The 25435-nt window shown below is 39.1% G+C and overlaps 1 protein-coding gene across 24 annotated transcripts in view; it reads right to left on the reverse strand.

Moving 5' to 3' along the window:
* The window catches only part of FNDC3B (fibronectin type III domain containing 3B), a 353923-nt gene that overhangs the window by 160222 nt on the left and 168266 nt on the right, over positions 1 to 25435 (reverse strand). For all 24 annotated transcript variants that reach the window (XR_008710578.1, XM_055569054.1, XM_055569058.1 and 21 more), the window contains one exon: positions 8641 to 8717. Coding sequence is in view for 23 of the 24 variants with exons in the window: in XM_055569054.1 (XP_055425029.1) it covers positions 8641 to 8717 (77 nt within the window). In the remaining variant the exon portion in view is untranslated. The remainder of the gene's footprint in view (positions 1 to 8640; positions 8718 to 25435) is intronic.

A 25435-nucleotide genomic window follows, 5' to 3' on the forward strand; every position in this document is an offset into this window, starting at 1 on the left:
CGGAAACTTGCACAATGCTTGGAGCAGAGGGTACATCTCTTTTAATTCAGCATTGCCAACCTTGTCTGTAATCACTCCTCAAACAAAATAAGGCATAAAATAAAAACTAAAGTTATTGTAAATCTGCTGATGATAGCAACTAAAACAGAAGGGATACGTAAGTCCTCTGCTCTTTTCCACAGAAGCTCCCAGCACCCATGCACACATTGTTGACTGTGAGACACTTTCCTAACTTCCAATAGAAAAATCAATGCTTCTGAAGACTTAAAGTCTTAAAAGAGATATCAATTTTCTTATTATTGGTGGCCAAGTGGGTCTGATTCCTTGTCTGCCCAGGTACAGGGCAATCAATGCCTCATGTTCCGTTCTGATCATCATTTTTACTGTGTTGAAGATGAAGGAGGGCATTAGTCTAACACCAGGTCGTACTTACCAAATGGAAGCAGTTGAGGCTAAATGTTAATAGCTCAGATTTGGCTGAACAATATGGGGGAAAGCATTCCATGGCTTCCAACTAATAGACCCCACTGTTTCTCCAAAGGACGCTGATTTCAGGCCAACTCTGGAAACAAGCCTTATTGGAGAATGACCAACCAAACCAAACTTTAAACGTGTTTTTAAATGGATTTCTTGTCTCCCTTCAGTCAAGAGAAATGGAATATATATAATTTCAACAGGTAACTACCCATTAACTAATCCTCAAAACAATGGAAGGAGGTAAAGTATGTACTTCTGCTATAACAACAGAAATACTTATTTTGACTACTCTTTAAAGTTTTTAGGTTCTACCAATTAATCTGGAAAAAGAAGCATGGTTTCTCAAATGATGGATCATTAACTTGAATGTTTCACTTTTTTCTCTTCATATGCTTTTTACATTTGGGGGTCTACATGAAATTTTCCCCTATTAACTTTTGAAAATGTTTCATAAATTACTATGGAAGCATGGAAAATTAAACTCATGGCATCTGCTTAAGAAATTTTTATATATAAATTCTTCAAAAGTTAATGATGAGGTTAAAAAATTTAAGAAAAACCGGGGCAAGTATACAATGAAAGGAAAAATTTGCTTCATATGGCGTGATCTCAATATGTATTGGGGAAGGCAAATTCTGCCAAACTTTCATTGAAATTGCTTTAACAGGCTTCTTCATTCTAATAACTACCACTTAGTGAACTGCCCAGTGTGGACTGCACACTTCACATAGCATTTCTCTTAATTCTTCCCTCTACCACATCAGGTAGGTATTCGCCTTTGTGGTGAAAGAACTGATAAAAGTCACATGGGAAGTAGCCATGGTAGAATACAAAGACAGGTCCTTTCAAGTAATGTCCATGATCTTCCCAGTTCACTCGATTTTCCCATAGTTTCAACCCTAATCACACTAACAAATGCTTTCCCATAATGGAAATAATAATGAGTGTGATAAGACTAAATTCTCTCTCACATAAATTCACTTCCTCATAGATGTGGGAAAAAATTTTTTTCTTAGCCTCTATTTTCCCTCAAGTTTTAAGGGTCAGATTATAATTTCCTCAAAGCTCCCCCAGGCTTCCACCAGAAAGTAAAGCACAAAACACACACACACACACACACCTGACAACAGAAATAAGCCTAATATCTCAGACAAGACCCCACTGTCCTCCTGCCCTCGTCTACATGACCTCTAAGGACCACAGGTTCAGTCCTTCTCAACCTAAGCAAATACAGGCTGTGCTGTTGACTGTGCACCGGAGCAGAGCTGTCTCTTCAGCTCCAAATGTCTCTTTCTTTAAGACCATCTGCTCATTACTGACATCAGTATTTTGTCAGTTTGATCAAGTTTACCAATCAATCTTCAAAGCACTTTTAGGTACTAAACTATGGAATGAATTTTACAACCAAGAATTTCTCCATTGACTCAGTTTAGAGTGCCTACTGTAACATCTCTAACACATCTTTCATCCTTTACTTGCCTCCCTCTTCAGTTTCCTTACAATAATGGACCATCTCATACGTGAGTAGCTGGTGTTTCAGTATTGGAGATGCACGAGTAGACATGCCACACATCCACGCTCACATTGTCAGAAAGCAATGTAACGTGAAGCAAACAGAGTTAATCCTTAAACAAGGTGGGTGTTAGGGGCACTGACCCTGCTCACAGTCAAAAGTCCACAAATAATTTAAAATCAGTTCCCCTTATCCATATCATCATTCATAGTGTCAACCAACCACAGATTGTGTAGTCCTGAGTATCTAGTATTGAAAAAAATCCAAGTGTAACTGAATCGGTACAGTTCTCCACATCGTTATTGAAGGGTAAACTGTGTATCCATCAAGGGAGGTTCTGTCGCTAACTTTGAGATGATATCATAGCGGCAAAACAGTCAGTAAATTCAGAAATGCCTGTGTTGCAATCCTGATTCAACTCAGGGTCTTAGCTTCTTCATATGTAAAGTTAGGATGGTGAAAACTAGAGATGCAAATAAAGCATTGAACAGAGTGTACATAGTATTATTACCATCATCAACCCAGGCAGCAACACAGGCTGGGCCATTTTTCCCAGCTGTACCATTGTTTGCTGATTAGCAATTAGGACTAGTCACTATCTCCCCCCTCCCTTTTGTAACAGCTTTGAGATTTAATTTACATACCACCAATCCATTCTTTTAAAGTGTCTGATTCAGCTGGTTTTTAGTATATTCAGAGTTGAGTGACCATTACCATTATTTATTTCCAGAACATCATCATGATCCCAAAAAGAATGCCATACCCATTAGCAGGAACTCCCTAATACTCTCTTCCCCAGCTCCTGGCAACAACGAATTTATTATCAGTGTCTATGGATTTGCCTATTGTGTACATTATACATAAGCGGAATGATGCTGTATATGGCTTTTCTGTCTGGCTTTTTTCACTTAGCATAATATTTCAAGGTTCATCCATGTCTTAGCGTGCATCAGTACTTCATCCCTTCTTATGGCTGAACAACAGTCCATTGTACGGATATATCACATTGTGTTGATCCATGCATAAGGTGTTGGACATCTGGGTTATTTTCACTTTGGGGTTATGAAAAATGCTGCTATGAACATTCATGCTGTTGCTGCTGCTAAGTCGCTTCAGTTGTGTTCGACTCTGTGCGACCCCATAGACGGCAGCCCACCAGGCTCCCCTGTCCCTGGGATTCTCCAGGCAAGAACACTGGAGTGGGTTGCCATTTCCTTCTCCAATGCATGAAAGTGAAAAGTGAAGGTGAAGTTGCTTAGTTGTATCTGACTCGTAGTGATCCCACGGACTGCAGCCTACCAGGCTCCTCCGTCCATGGGATTTTCCAGGCAAGAGTACTGGAGTGGGGTGCCATTGCCTTCTCCGATGAACATTCATACATAAGCTTTTTTGTGTATAAATATATGCTTTCTCTCCTCTTGGATATCTACCTAGGAGTAGAACAACTGAGTCATATGGTAACTCTGATGAGACGGTTGGATGGCATCACTGACTCAATAGACATGAGTTTGAGCAAACTCTGGGAGATGGTGAGGGACAGAGAAACCTGGCATGCTACAGTCCATGGGGTCGCAAAGAGTCAAGACACAACTTAGCAACTGAACAACAACAACAATAGTAACTCTATATGTAACCGTTTGAGGAAATGCCAGAATATCTTCCAAAGTAGCTGTACTATTTTACATTATTACAGGCAGTGTGTGAGGGTTCCAAGTGTTCCACATTCTTACCAACACTTGTTATTACTTGTCTCTCAGACTAAAGACATCGCAGTGTGTGTGAAGCGTATTGCACTGTGGTTTGGATCTGCATTTCCCTGATGGTTACTGGTGTCCACCATCTTTCAATGCACTGCTTGGCCACCTGTACAGTGCTTTCGGAGAAACGTCTGTTCTGATCCTTTGTCTATATTTAAACTGGGGTTTTTATTTTTTTATTCTTGAGCTGTAAGATTTCCTGGCATAATCTAGGTACAGATCAGATCAGTTGCTCAGTCGTGTCCGCCTCTTTGCGACCCCATGAATCGCAGCACTCCAGGCCTCCCTGTCCATCACCAACTCCTGGAGTTCACTCAGACTCACATCCATCGAGTCAGTGATGCCATCCAACCATCTCATCCTCTGTCGTCCCCTTTTCCTCCTGCCCCCAATCCCTCCCAGCATGAGAGTCTTTTCCAATGAGTCAACTCTTCGCATGAGGTGGCCAAGGTATTGGAGTTTCAGCTTTAGCAGCATTCCTTCCAAAGAAATCCCAGGGCTGATCTCCTTCAGGATGGACTGGTTGGATCTCCTTGAGTCCAAGGGACTCTCAAGAGTCTTCTCCAACACCACACTTCAAAAGCATCAATTCTTCAGCACTCAGCCTTCTTCACAGTCCAACTCTCACATCCATACATGACCACTGGAAAAACCATAGCCTTGACTAGACGGACCTTTGTTGGCAAAGTAATGTCTCTGCTTTTGAATATGCTATCTAGGTTGGTCATAACTTTCCTTCCAAGGAGTAAGCGTCTTTTAATTTCATGGCTTCAGTCACCATCTGCAGTGATTTTGGAGCCCCAAAAAATTAAGTCTGACACTGTTTCCACTGTTTCCCCATCTATTTCCCATGAAGTGATGGGACCAGATGCCATGATCTTCATTTTCTGAATGTTGAGCTTTAAGCCAACTTTTTCACTCTCCACTTTCACTTTCATCAAGAGGCTTTTGAGTTCCTCTTCACTTTCTGCCATAAGGGTGGTATCATCTGCATACCTGAGGTTATTGATATTTCTCCCGGCAATCTTGATTCCAGCTTGTGTTTCTTCCAGTCCAGCATTTCTCATGATGTACTCTGCATATAAGTTAAATAAGCAGGGTGACAATATACAGCCTTGACGTACTCCTTTTCCTATTTAGAACCAGTCTGTTGTTCCGTGTCCAGTTCTAACTGTTGCTTCCTGACCTGCATACAGATTTCTCAAGAGGCAGATCAGGTGGTCTGGTATTCCCATCTCTTTCAGAATTTTCCACAGTTTATTGTGATCCACACAGTCAAAGGCTTTGGCATAGTCAATAAAGCAGAAATAGATGTTTTTCTGGAATTTTCTTGCTTTTTCCATGATCCAGAGGATATTGGCAATTTGATCTCTGGTTCCTCTACCTCTCCTAAAACCAGCTTGAACATCAGGAAGTTCACGGTTCACATATTGCTGAAGCCTGGCTTGGAGAATTTTGAGCATTACTTTACTAGTGTGTGAGATGAGTGCCAATTGTGCGGTAGTTTTACATGTCTCTTCTAAAATATATGATTTGCATATATTTTCTCCCAATTTATGAGCTCTCTTTTCATTTTATTGACGAAGACCCTGAAAGCATAAAAAGTCTTAATCTAGATGAAGTCAAATTTATCTATTGTGCTTTTGGTGTTGTATCTAAGAATCCATTGCCTACTCCAAGGTTATAAAATTTTACTCCTAGAGCTATGTACTTTTAGCTATTACACTTATATCCATAATCCATTTTGAGTTAATTTTTGTATATGATGTGAGGTAGAGGTCCAAATTCATTTTTTTGCATTTGGATAACCAGTTGTCCCCATGCTGTTGTTAAGGACACTATTTCTTCCTCTACCAAATTATCTTTGCATTCCTCTCTCTTAAGTCCACATTCAGAGCTGTTCATTCCTTGTAGGTAAACATCACTATGAGCTTGTCAATTTCCCAGCTATCAGGTGTTTTATTACTCTACTCTATCCTATATTTACTTTATTTCAGCTTGGCCAATCACTTACATTTAAAAGCACTTATCAGGTACCTACTACATACCAGGCAGAACTCCAGATTCTCAGATATAATCCCAATGAGGCACCAAGATTCTTGGGGATGGTTATAAAATGTGTTGTGTTTCATGACAGAGATGCGGAGAAAGTACCAAAGATGCTGAAAAAATAAAACTACCATCTCTGTGTTGGAGGTTCTAAAAGGGTCACAATAAGGAGGGGCATTTGAATAGAAGAATGACTGAACTGTCAGACAAAGAAGGGCTCTTGAGTTCTTGAAGAAGAGAGAAACAGTGGGCACACAAGTACATAGTTGAGAAAAGGCCAGGGGACAGAAGTTTAAGGTGGTAGCAATACAGGACAACAGGTAAAGGCGATTCTCAAAAGGAGGGCAGTGTTGAATATGAAGAATTCATAAACCAAAGAGCTTTGATTTTACTTCTATGCAATGTACATCCAACTCTAGATCTGAACAAGGAAGCCACATGTAATTGAGGAAAAGGACTGTGGGCTTAAGAAGTAAAATTGTACTGGATAGTGACAGACTAGTCATTGGACATTCTTATGTATGTCTAGCCAGGAGGGGGATTTTTTTTTTTCTTTTTTTTAAGTGATGCTTTCTCCTCACAACTGAATAACAAAAAGACATTCTGCTTCTTGACAAGTCGAAGATGTTTTATACTTGGCTCCAACCCTCTTCATTTCTTTGAAGTCTGTATATGGTCAGCCTTAAAGAAGATGCTGTATATCTTCTTTGTGCTTCAGGCTCTCAATTTTCTTCACCATAATGATTTCTTTTACTTAGACACTTCACTGTCTGATATTATTAACATTATAATGCTTACCACAGAGGATCACTTAACTCTGGGCCCATCTTCTGATCAGAAAGCCCAATCTAAATGAAACTGAACACATGCCTTACAGGCTGTTTCTTGTGCTTTTTTTCTTTCTTTCTTTTTTTTTTTTTGAATATTTCCATCAACTTTCTTTAAAATTTTTATTTTATATTGAAGTATTCTTGCTCTTTTTCAATTCAGAATCCAAATTATTCCATTTTTACTATTCATCCAATATGTATGAGCATACACTGCCATAATTCTAAATTGAGAAAGTGTCTCACTATACTTCCATCATCAGTTTTATGAAAGTAAGTTTATAGCTCTGCTTTTCCTCTTTCTACTTACATTTTCTATCAAAGTTTTTCAGAATCAGAAATACACCATGGTCTAAAATTCTCTATTTTCCCTATGAAACCTAATAAATGTTTGGCAGTTAGTAAAATCACAGCAACACCACTAGCAAGAAAAAGCACATTACAGCTTCCCTCCACTAGAATTTTTAACTGGTATTCCTTAAATGGGTCTTTAGCATAAAAGGAGGTGTTATTTCAACCATCACAATGGTGAGAACTGTACTCTGTTTCACAGGAATGAAACACTTCCTCAAAATAAATGAGTGGGAGACATAATAGAATTCTACATTCCTTGTTCTTTTCTGTTAATTGACTGGTGACGTGAATGTGATCCATCATCCTGGGTCCCGGTGCAAGGGCCTGCTCTGCACCCTTTTCTCCTTTCAGTGGTCCTTATTTACAAAGACTTGTGTAAAACAAACGATTTATTTGGAACAGAGCAAAGACAGGCCAATATTCTGCCTACTCAAAAAAAAAACAAAAAACAAAACAGATGTCAAATTGGCTTGTATAAAAAAAGTAGGGATGGAAAAAATGAAATTATAGTGGCTAAACAATGGCTTAGAAAGTGAAGAAAAGGGTGAATTTTTACATCAGAGAAGGATAAATCTTCTTTGATTCCTGCCTGAACTTCAGCAATTTTCCTATGTAGCTGCCAATTTTTTCACCCTAGCAAAATCATTAAAACTGAAAATTACACATTTTTTATCAACTTTAAAAGCAGACAGAGAAAGAAAGAAAAAAATCTGGAAGACTATAATCCAAAAAATGTTAACATAAAGATTATTGTCTTCTGTGGGTGGTAAACATTTTTTTTTATACGCTTCTCTGTCTTTTCAGAGATTTTGCCAATGAATATAAGATGCCTTCATAATCAGAAAAAAAAAAAACAAAAAACAAAGATAAAAAGTGGAGCGACCTGGTTAGTTAGGTATTCATGGGAGGAAGTAGTGCAGAGAGGAGTTCGTATTGTCCAAGGAGAGAGGACAAAAACTCAACTATACCCAGACATCCATGTTCCAGGCAGCCTGAAGACCTTAAACCTTATCCAGGTATAGAGGTATAACTTTATCTTTTTAAAAAAACCCTTCCAACATACCTCTGAAATTGCCACTTCTTTTTAAACTACCGTTCTTTTTTTTTTTTTTTTTTAACTTAAATAACCCAATTTCAGAGAAATTTGGCTGTTTGTACAGCCAAGTTCTCACATTATATTCATAATTCACCAAGACCAAGTTGTGCCACATTACAGAGAAATTAGGACACCAGAACAGAGCACGGACTCTGTTGAAGTTAACTACGTCTCCTTTAATATTTTTGCTAATTCAATCTATACTTCTGCCACAACTAGCAAATCATGGTACAGTGGAAAGAAGTCTCTAGGCAGTAGACTTTATGAAGAAACCACCATCAGATGGTTGAGGGTGAAACCCACCTCGATGGAAGAAGGCCTCCTAACCCTACTGTGTTTGCCTCCAACTGACTTTCTGGCAAGTCAAGCAGCAAGAATCAAGAAGGGCCTTGTGGTGCCCAAGTGCAGACACACAAAAATATAAAGCCCAAACAAACAAAAACAAAAACATCCCACAACTCGAGCAGTATCCTAACTAAATTAATCCCGGGATGAGTTTTTGAAGCCATGTATTCTTTTGAAGTGACAGGGCCAGCAGTGAGTAGAGAAGTCTATTAAATGGTTTACCTGTGAAATATAACCTGGAGGCACATGGATGGGAGGAATGGATCCATTGGGTGACATCATGGGAACTTCAGCAGGTCCTAAAAGAGGGAGGAGTAAGATATTAACAGCTGAAGAAATATACATTATTCAAAACAATCTCTGGTATGTTTAAATATTATCAAAACTGAAGAGAATTATTTTGACTATTTTCTCTTCAATAGTTGGTATCTCGTGCCTTAGATCTGAAATGGATGAAAAGGAATTCTCCAGTTGCATAAGTCAAGGGGCTGGGAAGGAGGGAAACCACTATGAATATCTTTATAAAGATTTAATGATTCCCAAAGCCTCAAATTCCTAAACTAAAGCTGTGCAGATAAGAGTATTCTAACAAAGTGGGGCAAAAAATTTCCTTTTTTGCCTTTAAAAGAATGTACTATTAATACATGCTTAAGCAAGTAAATTTTTAACTGAGTTTACCTCTTCTGCTTTAAAAAAGCTTTGGGTTTAAAACTTTTATTTTGATTATTGTTTTCAATAAGCTACTGTATCACGCCATTAATTTGACATAGAAGAAACCTTTAAAATACTCCAAACCCACTGAATTTGACATATCTCTGATAAGGAAGGGGGTAAAAATAGACCATGTTTAAAACTAGGCACTACTACTACTAGGAATACTCATACAAAATTTAATTGGATTATTTCAGAGTAAAGCATTCAATTAACAAAAGGTTAGTTTTCAAAATATTAAATTCAACAAATGTTAATGGCATGTCTAAGGCAAACAATCAAAGGCAAGGCAATCATTAATTACCTAAGACATAGTTTGAGTTAAATATTTAATTACAAGGAAACTAACTGTCATAACATCAAAATCAATTTCTGACACCCTTCCAAGGATTCTGTGACTAAATAGTTTCCCTGGAAGACTGCGACCTCAGGTTACAGGCTTTCGGTTTGATAGGTGGCTCCCCTATTTAGCAACCCACATCCTAAACGTCAATCCAAAGCCGGGTTTCGAGTCTGAGATGTGACTTCCTGGCTCCAAGTGCCCTGTATTGTTTATTTGCTTTCCCCTAATGTGTATTGTGCTGCTGGCAATAAAAATTGCCCTGCTGTAACAAAAACAAAGAAAAATACAACGCTTTTCTTGGCAGAAGCACACAGACCCTGCCACCCAGTGCTGTATTTACATATAGTACAATACACCTTTCACCTCACTGTACAGTCCACTGTTAAAACTACTTCTCAGGAAAAGCATGGAGGAACAGGGATGTCAGGGTGCCCATCGAAAGGTCTGCACACATAGGAAAAACACAAAGAAGAAGGGCAGAAAAGATTGCAATATCCATGTAACATTCCATATGACTAGAGTCACTGAAACTTCACGTACAACGTGCCAAAGCTCTGAACCATCTATCTGATAATCTAAATATGTACAAAATAGCACAGCAGTCTCTTACACTGTCACACACTGGTCATCAGTTAAAGCAAAGGATGATAATGGCATAAGAAAGGATAATTCCATGACCCCAAGGTATTTTTAAGTATGAATCAATCGAATACATTCACCTATCACCGAAGACACTTTCCAAATTCATCCTTCTTATCAGCTTTAGCATTTTTGCCATAGCCATTAAAACATTTAGGTATTTACTATATATTTTTATTTTAATTGATTCACTTAAAAAAATCGTAAACGACTGTTCTACCCTTAGCCTGAGTACTATCCTTGAAATCCAAGGGTCAATGAACTCAGATCTATAAGCAGGCATTACAAGCACACCCTCTGTCTAGTTTCATTTACCAGCTCACTATTCACACTGGTTTTGTAACCTTGAACAATTCACTTAGCCTCTCTGAGCCTCACTTATCAAGTGTTAGCCGCTCAGTCGTGTCCAACTCTTTGTGATCCCATGGACTGTAGTCCACCAGCCTTCTCTGTCCATGGAATTCTCCAGGCAAGAATAGTGGAGTGGGTTGCCATTTCCTTCTGCAGGGGAACTTCCTGACCCAGGAATTGAACCCGGGTCTCCTGCATTATAGGCAGATTCTTTACCGTCTGACCCACCACAGTTCCTACCCCACCGGACTGGGTTTAAAGGTTAAAGCCTAAAGGAGATCAGTCCTGGGTGTTCATTGGAAGGACTGATGTTGAAGCTGAAACTCCAATACTTTGGCCACCTCATGCGAAGAACTGACTTATTGGAAAAGACCCTGATGCTGGGAAAGATTGAGGGCAGGAGGAGAAGGGGACGACAGAGGATGAGATGGCTGGATGGCATCACCGACTCAATGGACTTGAGTCTGAGTGAACTCCGGGAGTCGGTGATGGACAGGGAGGCCTGGCGTGCCGCAGTTCATGGGGTCGCAAAGAGTTGGACACGACTGAGCAACTGAACTGAACTGACTGAATTCATGCAAAAGCACTTAGGGCAGTGCACGGCACAATAATCACTCAGCAAAATGTTAGCAATCTTTACAACTTCTTCTTTTATTTATAGCTTTTTGTTTTCTCCTGTTCTTTAATTACAGTTACATTTTAAGCACTATTTTTTTTTAGATGCATGTCCGTGCAACACATAAAATCAACACGCATATACTCTGTACGACACTTAACGGCTGACTTAACGGCAAAAACTTCCTCATCAGATAAATATCAAATAGTTGACAGTATGGACTGTGAACAGAAATGCTACCACCTCAATAAAGTACTACTTTTTAATCACCAAACTGTATACCAGACAAACAGTCTCTTAACCCCAGGCAAGACCCCTAAAACTGTTAAAGTCATTTGTATAAAATGCTTTAAAGAATGTAGGACAAGTCAGTGATTTACAGCCAGAAAATGTTTTCTTCCTGGCCTTGATTTCAAAAGTAGCCAAATGACTTTACCATGCTTGTTTCCCCTTCCTCTTGTCACTGCCATCAAAACCCTTTCAAAAAGCATTGTGAAATATACAGTAATGGTTTCTGAAACTCAGCTCTGCCTTGGAACCTTAAGATTTCACTCCTTTCTGAAATAAACCATTGCACCCTCAGGCATTCAGGAGTTTCAAAATAAAATCCCTTTGCACAGTGGTGGTATGAGAAAAGTCACTGTCTTCCTAAATACTTATCTCCCAACCAGTGAGTTTAAGTGCTTCTGCTCAACTGTTTGTGTTTGAGAGCCCCCTTATACTATTATAATTCGCCCCTAATTAAAATATAAACTTCTCTTCCTAAACTTTTAGAATTACTAGATACCTTTTGATTTTTTAATTGGTGATCTCATGACACAAGATTTAAAGGATATAGCTATGAGAATACAGTGGAAAATGGTTCTCTTCTTATTCAAACCACCAACACAGGATATGTGAGGCAGGGAGAAAAGCCACACAGTCTCCCCAAACAAATTTCCTCTATGACTGTATTGGGAAATCATTGATCTATTAAACTTGAGAAAAAAATTTTAATCACTTAAGATAGCTCGAACCCTCTTTATTTAAACATTCTTGGTACATAAAGGTAGGTCTACATAAATATACATACACATAGATGAAATAATTTGAATCCAAACATACATCTCCAAAATACTGATTTTTTTTTTTTTTTTTTTTTTGAGAAACTAATTAAGAAGCTCACCTAGAGACCACATGAATTCCACAGGCAGATAAAAGATGTCACATGTACAATTTCTAGAACTGGAATTAGAATGTTAGCTAAAAGTCAAGTAATTCCATGAAAAAATGTCTTGGGAAATTTGATCAATTTCAGCTTTTAGGCTGTGACTTCAAGAGTCAAGACCTGCCCTCCCCACCCCCACTTCAGCTTTTTTCATTGAACAAGATGTGACACGCGAATAAGAACTATGATCCATTTATAGTCATTAAAAATTTTAACTGCAATATTCATGTACATGGTCTGACATCTTAAAAGTCTGTTAGCATTTGTTAGTGAATTGATTTTTCATTTACTTATAACAAACTGTGAACAAGAAAGGTCGGAGAGTGGCTTAATTATTCAACCAGTAGTAATTCATGCAATGATCCTACAACTTTATTCTCATATCAAAGAGAGTGAAGGGAAGTCCAGCAATGTTGTATTTTTAGGGCCACACATAGCTCATGGAGCTATGCCCCCACCAAGGCTGTAAGCCCATTCTACTTCACTTCATGTTTCTTCCCTGCTACTGGTGATCCCATGCAGCTCCCACATGGACATACTCCTGGCTCTGATACTATTAATATACTCAGAATATTAATATTCACCTGTCCTGAGAGAAGAGTTAACTAGATTGACTCTTGACTGGAGGAGGATGTGCACATGAGGTTCAGACACCTAGAAGTGGTGGAAAATGGGAATCCAGGGTATCAGTTATCATTAAACCAGTCTCAGAAATTGACCAGCTATAAATAATTATACCACAATTTTGCCATTTTGAAAATGTATTGTATTTTTATGAGCTGAATATTCACCAGTAGGTAAACCACTAGTGAATAAATAGAATGTTATTACTGTATTTGTATATAAACTGGTACCTGTGTGTCCAAAAGGCTAGTTTCAACAATAGCCATTAGTAGCACTGGATTACGTTCTTAGCTTATTAACTTAAATATTATCTTGTTCAAGAAGAATGAAAGAGGGGAAAAGGATATAAGAGGACTGAGGGCACAGCACAGCAAGATGAAGGGAAACTAAGGAGAAAAATAAAACAGGGGCAAAACCGGGATGTGATGAAATTCAATACACCCTATTGAAAACAAAAACAAAAGCCTCCAGATCTTTCCAAATAGCCAAAAGAGAATTTCCTGCTGGCTGAAGTAGTCATCAGGATAAGACCACAGCTAGTAGGTAACCAGATAATTATGGTGAAAGCAATTACCAAGACAAACAGCCTAAATAGAAGTACACTTGTGCTGTTTGCCATGCATGGGTCTAAGACTAAATACAAAATGTGAGGTCTTCTGGTGAATCTTGTGATTGTCTAATAATGAATCTCCAGTTACTTATGGTGATTTGAGACATACAGACAAGTTAACAGATTATGTAGGCACTTTGGGGACATTGTTTTTGTTGTTGAAGTTATTCAACACTAATTAATCCCATAAGAGGACTAAAAGGAAACAAAGATAAAACACAGGTCCTAGCCTAAGCTTAAACTCTAGTGTAGTGGTTCTTAGACTTTAGTCTAAAATCAAAATCATCCAGAGGGTTTCTGAAAATCCAGATGACTAAATTCCACTTCCTGTAGTTTCAGAATCAGAAGATACAGGGTGGATCCTAAGAGTTAGAGTTTCTAACAAGTTCTCAAGTTGGTTAAAAGACAACGAGCATACAGAGCAAACATCGCACTCAATGGTTAAAAAACTAAAGCTTTCACCCTAACATCAGGAACAAGAGAAGGATGCCCACCTTCAACATCACTATCAACATTGTAACCAGAAATCCTAGCTAGAACAACTGGGAGAAAAAGAAAAAGCATCCAAACTGGAAAGGAAGAAGTAAAACCATGTTCGCATTTAACATTATCCTATATATAGAAAGTCCCAAAGATTCCATAGACAAAACACTATTAGATTTTAAAAAAGAGGTCAATAAATTTACAGGGTACAAGACCAACACACAAGTCAATTATGTTTCTATGCACCAGAAATGAACAATCTGAAAAGGAAATTAAGAACATAATTCTATTTACAGCAATATCCAAAAGAATAAAATACCTAAGAATAAATTTAAACAAGGAGGTGAAAGCCTTCTGCACCTAAATTACAAAACACTGCTGAAAGAAAGTAAAGAAGACCTAAAGAAGTGGAACCCAAGAACACCTAAACAAAGACATGGAATGGAAGACAGTATTATTAAGATGGCAACACAAAGTGATCTACTAAGTCAAAGTGATCTACTAAGTCAATCTCCTCTCCAGAGGATCTTCCCAATCCAGTATTATTAAGATGGCAACACAAAGTGATCTACTAAGTCAAAGTGATCTACTAAGTCAATCTCTTCTCCAGAGGATCTTCCCAATCCAGGGATCAAACCCAGGTCTCCAGCATTGCAGGCGGATCCTTTACTAGCTGTGAACCACAAGGCAAGCCCAAGAATACTGGAGTGGGTAGCCTATCCCTTCTCCAGGGGATCTTCCCAACCCAGGAATCGAACCAGGGTCTCAAGCATTGCAGGTAGATTCTTTACCACCTGAGCTACAAGGGAAGCCAAGTCAATGTAATCTCTATCAGAATTCCAAGCCTTTTTGGCAGACATGGAAAAGTAAATCCTTAAATTCGTATGAAACTGCAAGAGGCCTCAAACAGACTAAAAGAATCAACTTGGACTCCTACCTGATATCATATACAAAAGTTAGACCTAAATATAAAGTTAGACCTAAAGCTAAAACCATAAACCCTTAGAAGAAAACATGGCTATATTTTCATAATGTTACATTTGGCAGTGGATTCTTAGATGTGACACCAAAACTACAAGCGACACAAGAAAAAACAATCAAGAGGACTTCATAATAACTAAAAACCTCACACAAAGGACATTAGTAACAAAGTGAAAAGACAACCTACAAAACAGGCAAAACATACTTACAAATTCTGTATCTAATAAGGAACTAGTATCCCAAATATATAAATAATTCTCACAACTTAACAAAAAGACAACCCAGTTTTTAAAATGGGTAAAGGGCTTAAACAGTCATTTTACCAAAGAAGACACAGAGCCAACAAATATGAGAAGATGCTCACCACCTCATTAGTCATTAGGGAAACAAAACCACAATGAGGCACCGCTTCAAACTCCTGTAACAGCTATTCTCAGAAAAATGGAAAATAAGTGTTGGTGTGGATGTGGAAAAACTGGAACCCTTGTACAACCGCTGGTAGTCATGTAAAATGGCACAGCTGCTGTAGAAATCAGTTTGGCTCTTCCTCAAAAAGCTAAACAGAAAAGTACTATATGGCCCATCAATATGATTTCTAGGAAAAATATACCCAGAAGGATGGAAAACTGTGACTCAAACAAATACACACACACATGCTCACAACAGTACTATTCACAACAGTCAAATGGTACAAACAGCCAAAATGTCCATTTGGGGAAAAATAGGTAAATACAATCTGATATAATACACACATGGGAATATTACTCAGTCATTAAAAGGAATGAAGTACTGCTAGATGCTAGAAAGTTGAAAATATTAAACTAAGTAAAAGAAGCCAGACACAAAAGGTCACACACTGTGTGATTCCATGTACATAAAATATCCAGAATAAATAAATCCTAGATGAAATTCAGATCTGTAATTTCTGATGGCTGAGCAGTGGGAATGATTTGGGACATTAACTGCTTAAAAGATGGAAGCATTTCCTTTTGGGGTGATGAAAATGTTTTAGAACTAGAGAGAAGTGAATGCCCAACACCGCAAATGCACTAAATGCAAATGAATTAAAACAGTTAATTTTATCTAATAGTTCATGTTAATTATTATATGAATTTCACCTTAATAATTATTTACATTTTCTAACATAATGTTACATGATGAGTACATAACCAAAAAACTATAAGATGGTAAAACTATGGTTACTAATAAACTACTAAAAATCAACTGAACACAAATCTCCTGGAGCACATTTCATGACTCGTACATTAATTTTGGGGAGGATGTTATTTCTAGACACTGTGCTATGCAAAATACCAGTAAGCGGCATTTTCAGTCCTCAAGGGACTGATGGTCTAATTATGGGGTACAGATATATAAACAAATGCACATAAGGATGCGTTTCAGGCACTATTTGAATTCAGCAAGATTTTAAATGATTATCATCCTATGAACATGTTAGTGATTACAGAAATGAGCTGTTAGAAGACCCTCAGGATTTGGACGAGGTCTCACTGTTTTACAAGTAAAGAAACTGAGGCCAAGAGGCAAGCTGAGCATCAGGCAGGTGATGGAACAATAGGGTCTGGAAGTCAGTTTTTATAGTTTTTAGTTCAGTGTGGTTTCCTTCAGGAGTAAGTTTTGCTGTTTCTTAAAATGTTGCTGAAAAGGCATTTTTTTTTCCTCTCTCTCTTAAGGTGTAATTTTCATATACAGTCAGGTACAGACTGAACATCTCTCTGGTGCAGATGTACTAGTCTCTCCAATCTGTAACTACTTCTTCCCCCAGTCATCCTGCCAGAGAGGAAACAGACTGGAAAGAGCAGAATCTGAGCAGTGCAAGAAGAAAACCCTTGGAGCTAGGGAGGCCTGGGTTTGAATGTGAGCTCTACCACTTCCTAGCATGACCCTGGGCAAGTTACTTAAAACCTCTCTGACAGATCAGCAGTTTTCTGAGTTACAAAAAATAAAATAACAAGAACTAATTTCAAGGGTTGTTCCAAGGACTGGGAGTTGTAATGATGCATATAGTGCCCAGTAGATGGTGGGCTGCCGTCTATGGGGTCGCACAGAGTCGGACACGACTGAAGCGACGCAGCAGCAGCAGCAGAGGGCCTGGTCAAATAATGGTATTTTAAAAACAACTTTAACATTGTGCCATGAAGAGAAATACAATATGAACAAAGAGGTTAATAGAGAATTTATCAGAAAGACAAACCTAGACAGCCTATAAAAGAAACAGAGACATCACTTTGCCAACAAAGGTTGTTTGTATAGTCAAAGCTATGGCTCTTCCACTAGTCATGTATGGATGTGAGAGTTGGACCATGACAAAGGCTGAGCACCTAAGAATTGATGCTTTCAAATTGTGGTGCTGGAGAAGATTCTTCAGAGTCCCTTGGACAGCAAGGAGATCAAACTAGTGAATCCTAAAGGAAATCAACCCTGAATATTCACTGGAAGGACTGATGCTGAAGCTCCAATACTTTGGCCACTTGATGTGAAGAGCCAACTCACTGGCAAGGATTCTAATGCTGGGAAAGACTGAAGGCAAAAGGAGAAGCGGGGGACAGGAGGCGATGGCTGGATGGCATCACTGACTCAATGGACATGAGTTTGAGCAAACTCAAGGAGAGAGTGAAGGACGGGGGAGCCTGGCAAACCGCAGTCCTTGGGGTTGCAAAAAGCTGGGCACAACTTAGCGACTGAACAATAACAGTAACAGAAAGACAAATGAAGAGTTACAAAAGCTCTCAAATGAGCGAGTCACTTGTTTTGCCCGTCACATTTTCTCCTCTAAAAATGTTTTTCCATTTTTGGAGGGGATTTAAAATAATATTGTTGATTTAAAATAATATTCTCCTCTTAAAAAATAATGCATTCAAGATACATGAAATATGATGATTAAAAAACAAGGAACAAATTTCTTTAAAAGGGAAAGATTGCTGCTTTGCCATAGTAATCTACTTTCCCATCCCTAATTACTAGCCCTACCTCTCCCAAAACTACCTGTTATCTTTCCGTAATTTCTAGGAAACCTTAGAAAATTGCAGGTGTCTAACTTTCTAAATGTCTGGACAACTCATATAAATAAGAAGATCAGCCTTTGTTTTCTGAAAGTCAATCCTCTACTTCTCTCTGACACTGGCTTTATTACAAGAATTTCTAGTCTGGCTCAGCATTGTCCTTAAAAGTAGCAAGCGACCATAACAACAAATTGCCCAGTGACTAAAATATTCCTGCTGAAGTCTTCCTGAAGTAAACCACTCACAAAACTGAGCTGCTGATAGAACTCATAAATAATAGGATACCACCATCTTAACAATTACCCATTCAAAACACAAGAAGGTGTGACATCAGATAAGTGTTTCCCATTTTGAATTCAACTTTTTCTTTCCCAATATTCCTCTTTGAACTTGTTCTGTTACTTAGCTGATATAAGGGCATCAGGAGAGTTTAATCTCACACCAGATTAAATTTCATCAATCCCTTGTTCCTTAGTTTCAATAAAATCAAGTTATCTACTTTATCTAGTTTTTTTTAAGGCTTAAATGTTAACAAAATCTATGTACTTATTGAGTGATTATAGAGTGATTTTTCTGTATTAGTTTATATTTTATTACATTCAATTCAATAAACATTTACTGTACAAGATGCTGTAAGAGATTAACCACCACACAGGAGACTTTATAACAGAAATGTTACTAACTACTACATAACAAGCAGCAATTGTTTTATTAGAGGCCAAGAGCACTGGAGCTAGACAATAATCATCCACGGTGGGTAGAAGGAGCATATTTAAAACTCCCAGTGACTGGCATGAATGGTAAAGGAAGTTAGTGAATCCATTCACAACAGGCACGATGGCTAACACAGTTTTAAAAAGAACTTGATTTAAATTCAGGGCTACGCTGGATGGGAGTGAAGTTTGTGGGACAATGGATACATGTGTATGTGTGGCTGGGGGCTTTCCCGGTGGCTCAGCGGTGAGGAATCAGCCTGCAATGCAGGAGACCTCGGTTAGATCCCTGGGTGGGGAAGATACCCCTGGAGGAGGAGGAAATGGCAACCCACTCCAGTATTCTAGCCTGGGAAACCCCACAGACAGGGGAGCCTGGCAGGCTACAGTCCATGGGGTCACAAAGAGTCGAACACAACTTAGCAACTAAACAATAACAAAAAATATGTATGACTGAGTCCCTTTACTGTTCACCTGAAACTATCACAACATTCTTACCTGGCTATACCCCGATACAAAATAAATTCAAAAATAAATACAGTCAGGGCTACAGAAATACAAGCTCTAAGGCTGTTAAGGAGATTAGATATCATGAGAGAGGCCAGTAATACAGCCTTCAACTCCTGATTTTAGAAATCCTGGTTCTGCTTTGTTCTGTTCAACAAACCTTTGCTGAACCTGATCTAGTTGCCAGACCCTGAGCAGGATGCCAAGGACACGATGACATTGAAGAGAACAAGGATTTCTGTTCGTAATTATGGAGAGAATGGCATGCAGAATGAGTAATGCACAGGTGCAAAGAAGTGTGGCCCGGGGGCGGGGGCGGTGCAGGAATGCAGCTCTCTGTCCTGCTTCTGGCCTGAGATGTCTCTGACAGATAACTGTGTGGCTCGGCATGGAATCAGGCACATGGCCCAGACATCTCAAACTGCATGAACACTTGGGAAGAATCTAGTTCAGCAACAGAACTGATTAAAGATAGGAGGTCTATGAAAAATGGTTCCAAAGGTTCATCTTTGGGCAAACAATGACATAGGATGCTGAGTTCATAGATCCAGCCTGATGCTGAAACTGGACCTTCCAAGGTCTTAGGGCCCTGCTTTTCATGCTAAACTTTCTCATCCTATTCAAACTTGGAATATAACTTACCCAGTCCACAGATGAAAACATTCAGTATCATCCCCCCAGTTAAACTTATCTAAATGAACACTAAGATTCAGTCCGTCTTTGATTTTTAACGTCAGGTTTTAATGGAAGATGATCCATGGATTTCCTTATTTATACTTAAACCAAGACCTTATAAACTTCAAAGCTCTGAGAAATGATACAAACACAACTCGTTAATACCAAGAATGGGCTTCTGATATTTTACAAAGAAAAGTCTCGGCAAAAGTTCACAGCAAAATTAAAGTCATAAAAAAGGCATTCACTGCAAAGCCTTTTGAAGCAAATCTTTCCTTGCATGTTTTCTCTATGTCCATCAACGGCATCAGAGAGCCCATCACATTTTCTTATTGAGGGAAATGAGGACCCTTTTGCCCAAGTACTGGTGTTCCAGCTAATAACTAACTCAAGAGGAAACTGCCAAAAAAACTGAGTTGGAATGGGTGAGTGTAAGTTCAGTGGAACCCTCCAAGAGAGTCTTGCTGAAGGTAAAAATTTATTAGGGCAGAGTACTTAAAATTTCATTTTAAATGTACTGAAATAAAATGCAAACTGATGTTTTTAAGAAATACGTCTATTAATTTTGTAGAGAAAAAAATCAGAAGAAAGATTATTCATTAGAAGGGCAGTGGCAGAGACAGCAACTAAGCAAAGTGCCCCCAAGAATGGGGCAGACCTTACTCACTGTGACCCTGAGGATTTTAAACGGGTATCCTTCATTCTTTCACCAGCCTTCTCTGCTGTCAGAAAGGGTTATGAAAGGGAATGTGCATGCTCGGTCACTCAGTCATGTCTGACTCTGTGACCCCCTGGACTGTAGCCCACCAGGCTCCTCTGTCCATGGGATTTTCTAGGCAAGAATACCGGAGTGAGTTGCCATTTCCTCCGCCAGGGGATCTTCTTGACCCAGGGATGAGTAAAACGCGGTGCATTCTTCCTCCCCAGGTCTCAGTTCCCGCCCCATTTGGCTGACCAACAAGCCTGTTTCTCCAGGGAAGGACAGAACAGCAAATAAAAGGCAGGACAGCAAATATTTCATAACTCTGTGAAGAACTCAGGGGCAAATTTGCACTTCCTTACAACTCCAAGGTCATGCTGTAGAGGGGCAAGTTTGAAAATAGCACTGAGTCATTAGCCTGACAACAGTATGTGATTGCATTCCTCTCAAGAGCTGTTTTACATTATCCATCTGTTAGAAATCAAAGAACATTTAAACATCTCCCACCTGAAAGCTGAATTACAAATAATAATAATGTATAGCTCTACCAACATATTATTACACAATATATTTGGAGTGGGGTGGGGAGGTTTCAAGTATCCATTGCTCTGATGAGGTTTTAAGTCAACCACAGAGGATCCCTTTTAATTGCCCTCAAGGCAGGCTCTTCTGCTCTTCATCCCTACCCATCCCCCACCAAAAGCATGCTTCCCATAAGGGAAAGCCTTTAACAACATTCTAAAGGCATTTTATTGACAGCATCCCCACATGGCTTACTATCTATCTTGGTTTTTTTAACTCATGTACCTCAAAAAAAGAGAGAAATGTCTGGGATCCATGGCAAAGAACTACTAAAGAAAACTAATAGCTATTATGGAAATAGAAAAAAAACAAAACACTAACCCATAGAACACAAATTACAGTTTATCTACCTGATGCCATTTTCCCACCAGTCTATAAGGTCATTGTATTTGCTCATTCACAATCACACGTCAGGTTGGAAGTTGCTTCTCAACAGAAGACCGGCAATCTTCTGAAATTAACTTAATTTTACAAAAGTGTTGTGATTGCTAATGAAAATCCTCTAAAGTGTCCAGTGGCTGGGACCTAATAATGGGCTTTAAGATGACTAGTTCAGTTTATAGTTCTAACGTCTACCTTACCTAAACCATGCAGAGGGAGCCAAGAGAGTAAGTGAGAGTTGCTATAGACCAGATATGTTTACACAGCTTGTTGCATTTACTCTTTTGTTTGTATGTGAAAAACAAAGGGCAGGCTGAGACTGACAGTAAATAACAACTACAAATAGATTAGACTCTCCTATTTGAAGTCTGATCAAAGGCAGTCAGTAAACACCTCCAAGTAACTGCAGGACGGCTGGATCACTCTGGCTGGTTATTTTCTCAGCTATAAAAATGAGCTGACCCAATTATTGTTTGAGGGTCAGCCGACTGTTTTATGGCATAGATGCTTTCTTGTCCTGGCACACTGGTTCAACACCAACAAAAATTTTTCCTAAGTAAGCCACAATTCCAAGTACCAACTCTTCATTTACAAAGGGGCCTGAGACAAATGAAAATGGAGAGTCTAAGCTTGGGAAACAGATTACCAGAAAGATCTACTAACTGATTAACTGCTGTTCTTTCTGAGCTTTAAAAAAAAAAAGGCAAGCTTTTCAAGAGACAGATAAATTTTAAACTTCTCTCATCCACACAACTACCAGCCAATCAGGAATAGCCAAGACTAGGTCTACAGGGATAGATAAGAAAAGGAAAAAGCAGAATTATCAATATGTTCAATGAAAAACAAAAAACAGTAATTTCACTTATACTGCCATCAATGGTAAAACAACTTGACCACCAATATACAAACATGCTGCTGCTGCTGCTGCTAAGTCACTTCAGTCGTGTCTGACTCTGTGCGACCCCATAGACGGCAGCCCACCAGGCTCCCCCGTCCCTGGGATTCTCCAGGCAAGAACACTGGAGTGGGTTGCCATTTCTTTCTCCAATGCAGGAAAGTGAAAAGTGAAAGGGAAGTCGCTCAGTCGTGTCCAACTGTTCGTGACCCCATGGACTGCAGCCTACCAGGCTCCTCCGTCCATGGGATTTTCCAGGCAAGAGTACTGGAGTGGGGTGCCATTGCCCATAAATGCCTTCAAGGCAAAATGTTCACATTACACCCCTTCCAGTCCAGACATCCCTACTCAGATTGAACTATGAGTATCAGAAGATGTGAACAAGTCTTCTTCAAACTCTTCGTCTCCATCAGTGCCTTTAAGAAACCATTGTTTTGTGACTTTTCTTCCCCACAATATCACCTATAAAATAACTCCCATATGCACAAGTCTCTGAAGACCTTCTACTGAGATACAGCTTAAGCCTCATACTTACTAAGTGATCATCTTCACTTTTAGAAGAGTAAAACAATGTCAAATATCTGATTAAAATTTTTTTGGTCACAGATATGAGGTCAGGTTTGTTAGGCAATATATTGCTAGAACAGAGTGAAGACTGGATAACAAGGAGAAAGAAGGTTTGGTGGCAGCAAGTTGACATTCTCCAAAAAGAAACAAGGAACTAGACAGCAAATATAGAAGGAAGAAGGAAAAACACAAAAGAAGGAAATAATCTGATGGATTGAGGAGAAAATTTAAACCATGTGGAAAAACCACACCCAGAAAATACATGGTGCCAATTAATCTCTACTGAATTGTTTTCCAATTCAATGTGATGCATTAGAAGGTCTGTGATCAGAGCACACATATGATACTCAAAATAGCAACTCAAAAAAAGCATGATAGTAATACAGACCTTGGTCAATGGTTCATTTCAGCTTTCAAATGGTATTTTTAAAAACTCTGATCTTCAACACACTCCATCAAAACCAACTGAAGCTCAGTGAGATACGGGATCCAATCCATAAGGCCTTGGGGTAAGTCACTTAACTGTGCATGTAATGCCTCAAATGTAACCCAAAAGAAACCTAATGATTTCCAAGCTTCCTTCTAGAGCAGTAGCATTGATGTCATTTAGGTCTATCCTTGCAGACTGTAGAAGAGAACTGTTAGTTGACAATCCCTAAAATCCTTCCAGTATAGTCAAAGCTATGGTTTTTCCAGTAGTCGTGCATGGATGTGAGAGCTGGACCATAAAGAAGGCTGAGCACAGAAGAATTAATGCTTTTGAATTGTAGTACTGAAGACTCCTGAAAGTCCCTTGGACTACAGGGAGATCAAATCAGTCTATCCTAAAGGAAATCAATCCTGAATATTCATTGGAGGGACTGATGCTGAGGCTGAAGCTCCAATACTTTGGCCACTTTATGGGAAGAGCCAACTCATTTGAAAAGACCCTGATGCTGGGACGGATTGAAGGGAGAAGGAGAAGGTGACGACAGAAGATGAGATGGTTGGATGGCAGCACCAACTCAATGGACATGAGTTTGAGCAAACTCCGGGAGATGGTGAAGGACAGGGAAGCCTGGCGTGCTGCAGTCCACGGAGTCACAAAGAGTCAGACACGACTGAGTGACTGAACAAAAAAATAAGCCTCAAATGTGAATTACATTATAATCTCTGGTGCCTTTTGAAAATGTTGATTTCCAGACCTCTAGAATCTGCTTCCTTTCACAGGCTGACCAGCTCGACCTTCCTCATCCCTCACCTATATACCCCATTGGCTTTAATGCAGATGTCCTAGGAATCAGTCAGATGAATAATAACCTAGAAAGAATGAAATAAAATTAATAAAAGAGTAAGAGAAAAGAGTAAGCACATCCAAGATCCTTGAACCACATCTCATTTGTACTTAAGTCAAATTAGCTGAGTCTTAGTTTCAGCACGTTTAAAAGTGAAGAGGGGAAAAAAGACAGCCAAGTTTCATAAATTTTATCCAATTAATGGGTATTTAATTAAATATATATCAAAGATGACTATAATTTGGCTAAAAATACTCCTCCAGTTAAGTCATAATAAAGCAACTATTATTATACTCATTTGGCAACAACATAATCACAGAATTTCATGTAACACAAAATAATAAACACTCTATTAAGACGCAGTCTAGGGCTTCCCTGGTGGTCCAGTGGCTGAGAGACTGCCTGCCAAGGCAGGGTACATGAGTTCAATCCCTGCTCTGGGAAGATCCCACATGCTGCCTGGCAATTGAACCCTTGCACTTCAGCTACTGAGACAGCGCCCTAGAGCTGGCAAGCTGCAACTACTGAAGCCTGCTCACCCAGAGCCTATGTGCTGCAACAAGAAAAGCCACCGAAACGAGAAGCCAGTGTAGGCCAACCACAGAGTGGCCCCCGCTCGCCACAACTAGAGAAAGCCAGTGCACAGCAACAAAGACCCAATATAGCCAAAAAATATATGAATAAAATAAAAGCAAAACAAAAATGAACTGAGATCATTTAAAAAATAAAAGAAACAGTCTATACACGTATTGATTTATATGATTACCAGGCATCAGTGATAGTTTAATATGAAACTCTATGCACCTAAAAATAGATAAACTGGGAAAACATTTGACAAAATCTTTGTAACTGTTTTTAGTCAACGGCCAAGATCACAGAATCAAAATTCCCTCAGGGGTGGGAACCATCTTAAAGGTCATTCAGCTCAATTCCCCAGCTGAAGCTCCAGTACTTTGGCCACCTGATGCAATGAACTGACTCATTAGAAAAAACCCTGATGCTGGGAAAAATTGAAGGCAGGAGGAGAACGGACGACAGAGGATGAGATGGTTGGATGGCATCACCAACTTGATGGACCTGAGTTTGGGCAAGCTCCAGGAGTTGGTGATGGACAGGGAAGCCTGGCCTGCTGCAG

Source organism: Bubalus kerabau, chromosome 2 (genome assembly GCF_029407905.1).
Source record: "Bubalus kerabau isolate K-KA32 ecotype Philippines breed swamp buffalo chromosome 2, PCC_UOA_SB_1v2, whole genome shotgun sequence".
Classification (NCBI taxonomy): Eukaryota; Metazoa; Chordata; class Mammalia; order Artiodactyla; family Bovidae; genus Bubalus; species Bubalus kerabau.